The sequence below is a fragment of the Dipodomys merriami genome, unplaced genomic scaffold (assembly GCF_024711535.1).
Source record: "Dipodomys merriami isolate MVZ:Mamm:240054 unplaced genomic scaffold, mDipMer1.0.p SCAF_94, whole genome shotgun sequence".
Lineage (NCBI taxonomy): Eukaryota > Metazoa > Chordata > Mammalia > Rodentia > Heteromyidae > Dipodomys > Dipodomys merriami.
The window spans coordinates 1,688,792-1,701,752 of NW_027206557.1; the positions used below are offsets into that span (position 1 = coordinate 1,688,792).

Consider the following 12,961-nt stretch of genomic DNA (forward strand, 5'->3'; position numbering starts at 1 on the left):
AAAGCAGCTGATGACATTCCAAGTTTTATAAAATGAAGATAACCCTTTATATTCATGAATTTGTTGGCAATTTGTTGTTGCCACTGTAGCACATGCAGAATACATTCTTGAATATTTTGATTGCATGGAGACACACACCATTATACTATTCTTATTAGTAAAGATATTTAGAGATCAAAATGATCCACAAGCAAATATTGGTAGACAATATAAAACTAGCTATAAATGTGAAGAATGAAGCTTAACATGGTGATACATACCAGCTAATGGAGAGGCAGAAGCTGGAGGATTGAGAGGCGAAGGCCAACTCAGACAGTAAAACTATATTTGAAAAATAAAGGAAATAAGGAAAAATGCTGATAGGGTACTTGCCTAGATATACAAAGTCCTGGGTCCTGGGTTTACTCCTCAGTATTGAAAAAAGAAAAAGTAAAAATGTAAGGAATAAAATAATTATTGTAGTTGAGCTAATGATGGGGACATCCATTTGTTGGAATTTGTATATCTATCTATCTATATATATCTATATATACATATATATGTATATATATATGTATATATATATATATATATAATTTGCAAACATATAAAATCTTCTCTGCTAGCCAGTAAATTCCTTGATGATGTCATGTCTTTTTATTATATGTATTTACTTAGGCAGTACGGTGGATTTGAACTCAGGGCCTGTCACTTGTTAACAGGTACTCTACAACAGAAGTCACACACATCAGCCTTTTTGCTCTAGTTATTTTCTTCTTCTTTTCTGTTGGTGGTACTGGGATTTGAGCTCTGGGCCTCTCAAGTTCTTTCCCATTTTGTTTGGCCTATTGGTGCTCTACCACTTGAGCCACAATGCCAGCACTGTTTTATTATTCATTTTGGAGATGTAATTTCACAGACTTCCCTATCTAGACTGTTCTCAACCATTGATCCTCTGGAACTCAGCCTCCTGAGTAATTAGCATTATTATAGGTTTGAGCTTTTGGTATCTGGCTGTTTTCAAATAGTGTTTTGCTAACTTTTCTTATGCTGGTCTTGAATTTTGATCTTTCTCATCTCTGCCTCCCTAGTAACTGGGATTACAGGCATGAGCCACTATACCTGCTTCATATTATTATGTCTTTTTATGTATTTTGAAAACATCAAGTGTACTACTATATAAATACTCATGGAATAGAGAAAGTAACACACATCTTGGTAATTGCAAAGTATAATGATCATGGGGCTGTGGATATAGCACAGTGGAGAGTGTTTCCCTACCAGCCCAGGGATTTGATGCTTAGGAACAAAGAAAGGGAGGGAGGGCAGGAAGGAAGGAAGGAAGGAAGGAAGGGAGAGAGGAGACAGAAGGAGATTAGAAAGGGAGAGAGGAAAGGAGAGAGGACAGGAGAGAGTGAAATTAAGAATGCTTTAGGGGCTGGGAAGGTGGCTCAGTGGTAGAGCGCTTGCCTTGCATGCATGAAGCCCTGGGTTCGATTCCTCAGCACCACATAAACAAAAAGAAAAAAAGCCAGAAGTGGCGCTGTGGCTCAAGTGGTAGAGGGCTAGCCTTGAGCTGAAGAGTTGAGGGACAATGCCCAGGCCCAGAGTTCAGGCCCCACGACTGGACCCCGCCCCCCCCCCCAAAAAAAAGAATGCTTTAGTAAAAGTATTCAGAGTAAATGTCAGCACAGTCACAGAACATCTAAATTCATAACATCTTTTAAAAATATCCTTAAGCTTGCCAGGCACTAGTGGCTCATACCTGTAATTCTAGCTACTCAGGAGGCTGAGATCTAAGTATCCTAGTTCAAAGCCAACCCAGATAGAGAAGTCCATGAGACTCTTGTCTCCTGTTAACTAGTAAAATGTGGGAAATATTCCTGTGGCTTAAGTGGTAGAGTGTTGGCCTTGAGCATAAAAAGCAAAGTGAGAGTAAGAGGCCCTGAGTTCAATCCCAAGAACACACACACACACACACACACACACACACACACACACACACACACACACACACACACACACACACACGATATTTAACAATTTTTGGAAGTATCTTTTAAAAACTAGAATTTGAGAGATGCACTTAAGTCCAACTTGGAAAACCAGTTTCTGAATTTAAGGAATGTAAGGAGGCTCCAGACCTTTAGGACTTGTTGCAAGAGTAACTAACTGCTCATACAAATGTTCAGCACTGTAACTAGCCTAGATCAGCTTTCCATCCAGGCCCTTCATATCATCTATGCTCTTTCTGCGATCATTTGAACACTCATAATCCTCCTATTGCTCATTTATTTATGAACTCACCGATATTTGCTGAATGCCTACAGTGTGTCCTGCACTATTCCTTCTTTTTTTTTTGTTACTAGTATTTGAACACAAGGCCTTGTGCTTGCTATGCAGGCACTCTATTGCTTAAATCATGCCTCCAGCCCATTTTTTAGCTGTTTCAGATAGTCTTGCTTTATATACAAGCTAGTCTAGACTGAATTTTTTTTGTACTTCCCACATAGCTAGACAATGTGTGCTAACACACTCAGATTTTATTTGTTGAGTTGAGGTCTCACTTTTTTGCCAAGGCTAGTTTTGAACTTCAAACCCCTCAATCTCAGCCTCCTGAGTAGCTAGGAATATAGGCATAAGCTACTGTATGAGTCCTAACATGCACTATTCCTGATGCTCAGATTATAGACATGAACAAACCAAAATCATTGCACTTATACATCAGTCCTGCATTTGTCGTCCAGTATAGGAGAAAAAAAATCAGTGCATGTGTGGTAATTTATCCTAGGAATGCATACAGCGTATAGTCAAATCATTCTATGTGTTAATAAATTAGAAAATGTACACTAAGTGCTAAGAAAAAAATTAAGCCATAGGAAAGGAGTAAAATGTATTTATTTTTCTAGTACTGGAGACTGAATCCAGGGCCTTGTGTCTGGTAGACAAGCATTCTTCTACTTGAGGCATGCCCACAGTCCAGGAGTGGAATTTTAAGTAACCTGGCCAGAAAAGTCCTCCCAGATTAACAGCATTTGGATTAGGTCCCAAAAGGAAGTAAGAACTCTTAGTATCTGGCGGAAGAGCATTCCAGGCAGAGAAAAACCAAATTGCAAAGGCCCTGAGGGGAGACAGCACTGGTCATAGTGTATCTGAAGCAGGGGTTCCTGGGAGATGAGGTAAAATAGATGCCTGGAGGCTCAGGCATAAAGTTGTGCACAGGTATTAAAGGGTTTGCAGCAGGGGAGTGACATGTGTGATGCATCATTCTGGCCAGTGGGTTTTGAGTACAGAGTAAGAGGGGAAAAGCTCTAGGGAGAGGAAGACTTCCCCCAGACTCCCTCAGAGTTAGGGAGACCTAGAGGCTCCAAATACAGTTATACTACAGAGGGTGCTCCTTTGAACCAGAGTCCTATCAAGTGACTAGATTTTTATTTAGTTTGAAGATAGTATTAGTAGTGTTTTTGACAGTTGGGATTTTTTTTAAAAAGCAAGATGAGGTTATCTACTATGTGATAGTTAATATCCAATGATTTCTCCTCATTGGAAAAGAGGCAATCTATCACAAATCCTCTGTCATTCTTAGAGTATCCCACGCCTCATAGTGAGCTTCCTTTCATTCCTGAATTTGAAAACACACCAATTATTTCCACATCCTACGTCAATCTTGAGAAAGATGAAGAGTAACTGTGGCTTTCTGAAAACTGCCAGCACTGCCTCCTGAGTTCCTTCGTGGCTCTAAGCCCTACCAGGCTTTCCTCATTTCCCTTCAGACTCTCAAAACCTGAAGCAAACACTTACACGGTTACCTCATTTCCCACAGATATTGTAAAAGATTTCAAATTTCATGAACCTTAAAGTGAAATGGATGTAATACTCTGCCCTTATGCACCATTCTACAGTTTGTCTCACACTTTGAATTTCCTGTGGTCAACAGCAAGCTGAAAATATGAAACAGAAAATTCCAGAAATTCCCAAGTTTTAAACTGCGTGCCCTTCCCAGTAGCATGATGAACTCCTGAGCCATCCATCATAGCAGACAGGAAACATCACTTGATCCAACATATCAATCCTGCATATTGCTACCTGCCTGTTAATAGCTACAGATTTCCAGATCAACTGTCAGTGATTGATGTTGGCCAATTATTACAGTATATGCTGCATGTTCTGTTGCAATACTACTTTTTGTTATTCATCATTTGCTGTGCATAATTTATTAATTAAGCTTTTACCCAAAGGGTGTGTGTACAGGAAAAAGCAGTATCTATAGGGTTAGATGTCCACCATGGTTTCAGATAACCACAGGAAAGTCTCCCTTGTGGATAGACGGGCTACTGCAATAAATTGAAAAATAACAGCCCCTACAATTGCACAATCTCAAATTTAAAAAGCTGTATTTTAGATTCAAGGAGAGAATGCTGGAAGAGTGTCAGCTGATGTTTTCTGTCTCTCCCATCCTTATTCTGCTGGGCTCCACCTGAAGTTGTCTAGCTGTAACTAACGGAGACTGGGCATGCAATTTCACACCATTCATGCCATCGGAGTTAAGCTCCCTGAATTGAGTGCAGAATTGGGAATAGTCATTCAAATGCTTGGGCTCCGCCCACAAGCCTCGTTGTCCCGGGCCTGCGCGGTGCGCGCTGGGAGTTGTAGTTCCTCCCTTTACGAGCCCGGCCTCGGCCGTACAGCGCCCCTAGCGGTGCGCATGTTCGGCATGGACGCCGCGCGCGGACGGAAAGCGGAGCGCGTTTCCTAGCAACGGGGAGAGGCGACGTCACGGTGGCGGGTTCTAAGCCTCCCTGCCAGCTGGAAGCGGCGGGGTGCACCTCCGGGCCCGAGGGTGAAGAGGCGCTGCTAACAGCCCGGGACCGCTGGGCTCCGTCGCCCGGCCAGCAGCGCCTTCCGCGTGTCCTCGCCACCCGCCGAGGCCTCGACCCCGCACCTGGGGAGCCCACCGGCCCTGCCGGCCCGGGAGGGACCATGCTGGAGTCCATCCGTGTGACTGGTGAGTGCGGGAAGGGCGGCTGTGCGGGGACGCGGCCCGGTCCGTGTCGGTGGGCGCCGGGCCGCGGGATCCGCTGGGAGCCTGCGGGAGCCCGCGGGAGCCCGCGGGAACCTGCGGGTCCGGAGCTCGGCGGGGGCGTGACAGCGCCCGCCCGCTGTGGTGTGCGGTGCTGGGAAAGCGGGGCGCCGCGGAGACCCGTACGGCCTCGCCCCGCACTGCACGGCCCGGCACGGCCCTGCACCGCCCCTCATCGCACCGCACCTGGGAGAACTCGGGTGCCCCTTTGTGCTTCCTCGCTAATCACTTTGAATTGGCATTACGTTATGTAAAGCACGGGCGGCGCTTTAAACCTCAGAAATCTCACTTGCTTTTTGTTATTTTTAAATAGAAATGCCAATTTTTAAAGGTCTGATATATTAAAATAATTTCCTAGGTCATTTGATTCTGCCGGAAAGCATTTCTGCAAGATAGATTTCGTAATGAAGAAAACCTAATCTTCAAACGATGTCAAACTAAGCCAAGAAAATTGTAGCTCCAGAACACTGCAGTAGCAATAGAACCAATTTCCTGAGGGTTAAAATGTAAAAGCGAAATTTGATTGCAGTGAAAATATTGATGACTTTAGTGTTGTTCACTTGGTAATTGTTTTTATAAAATGCAGAGCTGTTTTTGTGTAGTCAGGCATTGCTGTGATTTATCTTATTGTTATATCAAAACAAAATACAGCCAGCCAAGATGTAAGATGCAACTGAAACTAGACACACACACACACACACACACACACACACACACACACACACACACACACAGTTAACCTATAGCCTTCCTGAGAGCCATTGTGTTAGAGGAAAATAATGGTAACAATGCATGTTACTAGATTTATAAATCAGTTGGATTGAAATAATTTTTCCAGAACATGATACTCATTGTAGAGAGAATATGAATAAAATAATAATAATAAATTGGATATTTTGATCAACTAGGCTGCATTACAGAGTTGATCTGATATTTTAGTATGTAGTTAGTTGGAAGTTTGAAATTTTATTAATAGAAGTCCCCTTAAATAGAAGACTCATTCCCATTGACTTAATTCTCTTCCCATAATTTAGTATTAGCACCCTTCTCAATCCAACTCTGTGTGTTGCATACCTGGACAGATAATTTAGCAATGTATTTCTATCATTTAATGGAAATCAAATATATTGTTATTTGAGTTCAAGCTCCTTTAAAAATAATTGACCACGTCTGTTTTCAAAATAGTTTCTCTATTTCTTTTACACAGTACTTGACAAATTGAAATAGCTGTAAGGCCCTGTGCTCAGTGTTGCATGAAATACCAGAACATTGATCTGGACTGCCAAAATCTTTGTGAAGTGATGTTAGTCTTCACCATGTCCTCCCCTTCCTGGCTGTCTCTCAATGTTCCTCCATGTTCCAGGTGCCCACATCCTTCTACTTAGTGAAAGAACGAATTGTGTTAAAAGTACATATAGGAACAGGCTCCCTTTTTTCTGCTTTTAAATAGCTGTAACTACATTCTAGTTATTTTATACTTCCAAGCTGAAGCAAGTAAATGCTTCTGAAATCACTTCCTATGTAGTATTCTTTGCTTTCGACTTAATCACGATTTAATATAATCTAAATTTAGCGGGGCTGTTGATTAGAGGAGTAGATTGAAACACAGACATAAACTGTACATAGCTTGAAATGAAGCAGAGAAACAGTAATGGCTTCTTTGCCACCTTCCTTCCCTCCCTCCCTCCCTCCCTCCCTCCCTCCCTCCCTCCCTCCCTCCTTCCCTCCCTCCCTCCCTCCCTTCCTTCCTTCCTTCCTTCCTTCCTTCCTTCCTTCCTTCCTTCCTTCCTTCCTTCCTTCCTTCCTTTCTTCCCTCCCTCCCTCCCTCCTTCCCTTCCCTCCTTCCTTCCTTCCTTCCTTCCTTCATTCCTTCCCCCCAACTCTTTTCTTTCCCTTCCTCTTAATAGTTTGACTATGTTGCCCAACATGGTCTAGAACTTGAAATCATACTGTCTCAGCCTCCCAAAAGCTACGGTTACAGATATGGACTGCCAAGCCAGGCTTGCTATTATTGATTTATTTTCACTTCTTAAAAAATTTTAAAAATGTTATTATCTTTAAGTAGTTATAGAAAGGAGCTTTCTATTCAACACATGCATCTTGATCAATGCATCTTGATCAATGTCACTGTTTCATCCTTCTCTCCCATCTCTTCCAACCCCACATATCCCCTCATTTATTCGTTTTTAGGAAATTTTGGCAGTCCTGGGGTTTGAACCTAGGGTCTTAACACTTTCTAGGCTAGTGTAATCCTGCTGAGACACATCTTTAGCCCTGTTTTGTGCAGCTTATTTTTTAGTTAGGGTCTCATTTTCTGCTCAGGCACAAACCTCAGCCAAGATGCACCTACATTTAGGCTCCTTGTTCATCATTGCTGGAATCACAGGTAGAAGTCACTATGTACATCTTTTTCTGGAGATGGAGACTCTCAGACATTTCTTCTTAGGCTGGTCTCAAACTGTTGTTCTCTTAATCCCAGGTAGCTGATATTACAGGTGTTAGCCACTAGTATCTGGTGCTCATAGCCTTTTAGAGTTTACTACACTAAAGTCACTAAAATGTGGGTTCTTTATAGCAATACTATACTTAAGTTGAAAATATAAATTAATGGTTCTGAATATTCCCTCATTCACATTATTCCATGGGTGTTTCTATAGGAGTGAAATATCATATTGAAAATAATACAATAAGTTACCTGACAAAGACTGCTATGACCCAGTGCTGTTTCCTGCATTTAACATTGATTTTTGAAATCCCCACACCAACACTAACAAGTATTACTGTTCCAGTTTTACAGGTAAGAAAAAGATCACAGAGAAGTGAGATGACTTGTTCAAGGCTACAGCTAAGCAGAGCAAAGACTCAAGTCAGACAAAGCCATGCTTTTAACAGCTAGGAAAGGCAGCATATGGTTATGAATGTACACTAATTTGACACACAAAAATATTTCACTTTAGAACAGGGTACTCTAGAACTGGGGAGCCTGAGGGAGGAGGATCATGACTTTGAAGTCAGCCTGGGATACATTGTGAGACTTGTCTCTAAAAAAAGATCTCATTTCAATATCAACGTTATGTGTTAGTTTACTCACAGTACTGACTTTTTCATTTTTTCTCAGTCAAATATGTTAATAATTTCTGCCCCTGAAAACCATATATTACTTGACTATAAATTTGTTGTTTGAAAATTGAAAAGTAGGATCTTTGGCATGAGGAATGGTAGAGCACTTGCCTGGTAGGTGTGAGGCTTTGGCTTGATCCCCAACACTGAGGAAACAAAATCATTAGGAGTCACCTAGTTTGGAGGATGAATAATTCAGATATATTGTGCAATCTCTTGTTGGGGATTGGTAGAGAACACGAAGGATGCTATACAATAGAGAGATTTTTCTGAGCAAAACATAATATAGGCACATTTGAAATACTACTTAAAAAAAGAAGACATACTTCACTTATTGAGTGACAAAGTCAGTTGGAATACATGGTCATGCGAATTTATGATTTTCTACTGGCCCCTTCTGTTTGTGATGTGAGAATAATGTGCTATCTGGAAATGAATCACCTTTTTAACGAAGGTGTATATTCAAATATCCTGGAGACAGCCATCTTCTGAAGGCCAGCGTTGAATTTGTAGATATGTAGCCATTGCCCAGCATAAGATGGATGTCTGTAGCACCCACTGGGCAAATTGTACCTCTTCCCAGTTGGATAACCCTCAATATTTTGATTTCTAATACCATAAACTAGTTGTGTTATTTCTGAGCTTCATATGAATGGAATTACACAGCATATTCTGTTTGATCTGACTTTGTTCAACACTATCTGACATTCAGCAATGGTCATTGTTTTTCATTGCAGTGTAGTATTCTGTTGTATTAATGTACCATAATGACAGATGTTATATCATGTGAGAGTTTTTTAAGTGTAATTTTATTGTTATTAAAGAGTGTTGTAAAGAGGGATTATCATTTCACAGTTCAGGTAATGCATACATTTCTCTTTTGGATAATGTCACTCCTTCCTTTGCTTTTCCCCAGTTTTCCCTTCCCACCCTTGCCCAAAAGTTGCATAGTTAATTTTCCACATAGTGTATACAGGATACAATGATTGCATCTGTTCATTCTTCCTCCTTATATCATTTGAGTGTTTTGTTGTTGTTGTTGTTGTTGTTTTGTCGGTCGTGGAGCTTGAACTCTCGGCTTGGGTGCTATCCCTCAGCTCTTCAGCTCAAGGTGAGCACTCTACTGCTTCAGCCACATTGGAAAGTCTCATGGACTTTCCTGCCTGGGCTGAATCCTCAGATCTCAGCCTCCTGAGTAGCCAGGATTACAGGTGTGAGCCACCGGTGCCCAGCCTGTTGAGTGTTAATAGTATACTTAAGGGGAGAAACACTTGATAAAATTAAGGGACTTATTTGGAAATTACATTTTATTTTTCCCTCTCTTTGTAATTAAGCAACGTATAGTTTTATGGTGTAGAATGTCTGATTTTATAAGATTTGAATCGTGGAAGTTGCATTTTAGGCTGGGGGTAGAGAACCTGCTTAGCACGAGCAGAACCACTGCCCTCCTCTCCTCCTGGCTCGTTTCTTGGCCAGAATTCGTTGACTAGTGTTTTTCCACCAGGATTTGTTTCTGGTGATCTACCTTTCAGCTAAGGACCTCATAATTACTGTGAAAACTGGCCTTTCTCCAGATGTGAAACACCGGGTTTAGCCACCAGTGTCCCCTTGCCTCCATTCTTTCAGAAGAACATGAGGCACCGATGGGTTTAATGATTAGATTCCTGTTACAGAGAGGGGATTGGAATGGTTAGGAGGGTGGCATGAATACTGGCATCTTTTTTTCCTCTTCCAAGCCTTCATTGTGTCCACTCCAGTCTATTTACAACAAGTGTATCCTTTGAGAATTAATTTTAATAGTATGATTTAACTTTCCCCAGTGCATGTAGCCATGAGGCACATAATTTCTTTGGTCACAATTTATTTGCTCCCAGATTTTTAATGAAACTGATTGCTGATGGCTAAAGTGATAAATGTGTTAAATTATAGTGCTTAATTGTCTACCCCAATGTAAGAAATGATTATTTTAAATTGCCTTATTACTTTTCTTGGGGAAAGTGAATTACACTTGCTCCAAAGAAATCTGCTTAGGTTTAAAATTTATAATTTATAATTTTTCAGGGAAAGGAGTAGGGGGTTCTTTAATAAGTTGTATTTGAAACTGGGAATCTTAGGAGCTTTTTATTCTCTCTATATGTTCAAATGCATTAGTCACAAACAATAGTATTTAATAGTATTCAGTATTATGCAAGGGAAATGTGATAAGCATGCTTGAGAAACAAACAATCCATGTGGGAGACTTGCATGAAGGACTATGCTCCACATGTCTGGCCCACGGGGGACGGGTAGCACTTGGCAGGGTTGGCCTGTGAACCATCCACTTTGGCACCAGGAAACTTCTCTGGTCAGCAGATGGAGCTCAGCTTCCAGCTGAGCACTGGCAAGGTAGCTGAAGTGCCTCAGCGCTTGAGGAGAAGTTCTGTCAGGCTCCCCTCTGCCCCTTCTCCTCTGTGAGGGTCTGTGCAGGTTGTTTTAGGACCTGGTAAAAATTATTATCCTGGCTATGGAGGTTGTTTGAGATGGGGAAAGGATGGATTTGGAGGTTACTTGTGATTTATGACAATATAGAATAAGATCTGCTCTTTGGTAATTACAGTATTATAAGTCTTCAAGATCAAATGCTTTTTAAAAAATACTATTTATTGAACTGAGAGTTTGCACTACTGCTTGGCCATTTTGCTCAAGGCTGGTGCTCTACCACTTCAGCCACAGTTCCACTTTTGCTTTTTGCAGATCTTGGCTATTTGATCCTAGGATCAAATTCTTTTACATTGACTATTCAACTTTTAGAAACCAATTTCCATTGGTTTTGATTTGGTGTAACTTTTCTCCTTTTTCTTCAGAAGATTAGGTGAGGAAAGAGTTTGAATCACCTCTTCTACCTTTTGGCTGGTCCTCGTCTTTACGCTACTTCTCTAAGAGGCCTGTGTTACCCTTATTCTTATCTCAGTTCTTTTGCTGTCTCCCGCTCCATGTCCATTTTAGTCGTCTTTCACTATACTCTCATCTTCTAAACGTGTGTAATTTTAGGGGTGTCGACATGGTACCTGGGTTGCAGCCTGGGTCCCCATGTTCTTTGCTTGTTTGTCTTGCCTGTCCAGTTTTGACTATCACTTGGTGACACTTAAGCCTGCAGCTCCTGAGAAACAGGACTGTCCAGTATGTAATGAACCCCTTATTCTTGGATGATTGAATCTTCCACATCTTCAAAGGACTCCTTGTACAATCCACATTCAGTATGACCCTGTGCAATGCCATACAATCCATCTTCAGTATGACCTTGCACGATGCTATTCCCTCTCTCAACCTGCACATACAAGAGACATGCCCCTGTGAGTTTATTCATCGATACTGTCTTTCAGACACAAGGATTCGAATGTGGCATGCTATCCAAGGAAACATTGGTAACAGGACATTTAGGTGTCATGTGTGTTTGGGTTGTTTATTTTCTCCCTTTGACCTGGGACTGCTACTTCACCTAACACTATGACTTCTGGGCTTTAGTAACTAACATTTAAAACAGGGCTTCTGTTCCTTAGCACCATCACATTTGATGGTGAGCAGCTTTGCATGGTGGCACCTGTCTTGTGAAGGAAATTAGCATGGTTCCCAGCTGCTGCCAAACATGCCAGTAGCCCCTTCCCAGAGTGACAGCCTGGTGTCTAGATACTGCCCAGTGTCACCCTCAGTTGAGAACCAATGATCCAGGAGCTTTCTGCTGTGTTTATGCAGAACTTTCCTCATAGAAACAGAGCAACAGAGTTTATCCCAAGTGGTTTGAGAATGACACATTTTTAATTTTTTTATTGTAAAAATACTGTACAGAGAGGTTACAGTTACATGAGTAATGAGTACATTTCCTATCGAGCATTGTTACCTTCTCCTTTGTTTTTTCTCCTACCATCCCTTCCCTCCCACCGTTTCACCCCACCCCTCCCAGAAGTTGTAAAGTTTGTTTTCAACATAGTGTCTTGTACATCATTGTTATAATGGGTCAACCTGCTTATTTAATCATTTTGTTATTTCCCCTCCTCTCCCCAAATTAGAAAAATGTATATACAAGATGCAGGGCACTGGAATCAAATACAGTGAAAACAGGTTATACCGTGGGGGAAGAACATACCAAAGAAACAAAACAATCACATAGTACATTATAAATACATTAAAAACAATAGCAAGAAAGAAAAAACCACTTGTGTCCCTATCTTGGGGTTCATTTTGCTTAACATCATCTTATATGGTCATGTGTACATAGCTTTTGACCTTTTCTGCTTGCCCTAGACATATATTAGTTTTTGCAAATAAGGGAAACTATGGGTCCTATGTTTGTTTGGGCCTGGCTTACTTCACTTAATGTAATTTCTTCCAAGTCTTTCCATTTCCTAACAAATGGGGCGATGGAGAATGACACATTTGTAGGTGGGCATTGGACATCCACTAGCGGGACTTCGGTGCTTCTCCAGGTCAGTAGGGGGAAAGGCAGTTTAGAAGTGACCTGGATGCCCTGAAATCCTTGCCTGAACTTCATCTGAGTCCCTTTCTGGCGCTCTTCTGTCTCTGAACTGTAGGTGGTTGTTGCTCTGTCACCATTTGTTATACATGCTTGGATTATTCTCACTTCATAGGAGAGAGACAGCTGACTGTTGGCAGGAACAATATGTTTTTACAGAGTCCTTTATATATGTCTATCAGAGCCGGGTGCCAATGTACATTTACAAATGTACACTCAAACTTGATAGTAGTTCCTCAGCAATAGTAGATCACATAGTTCTCAACCAGTCT

General features: G+C 41.4%; 1 protein-coding gene across 3 annotated transcripts in view; it reads left to right on the forward strand.

Annotated features, from left to right (window-relative positions):
* Window positions 1-12,961, forward strand: part of Matcap2 (microtubule associated tyrosine carboxypeptidase 2) — a 46,966-nt gene that overhangs the window by 10,962 nt on the left and 23,043 nt on the right. Inside the window, exon 1 of one of the 3 annotated variants that reach the window (XM_070014266.1) lies at window positions 4,753-4,984. The exons of 1 other annotated variant lie outside the window; for it this stretch is intronic. In XM_070014266.1, coding sequence (XP_069870367.1) covers window positions 4,960-4,984 — 25 coding nt within the window. In that variant the 5' untranslated portion in view covers window positions 4,753-4,959. Of the gene's footprint in view, window positions 1-4,752; window positions 4,985-12,961 lie in introns of those variants that run through there. One more of the 3 variants, XM_070014267.1, reaches the window with a different exon arrangement.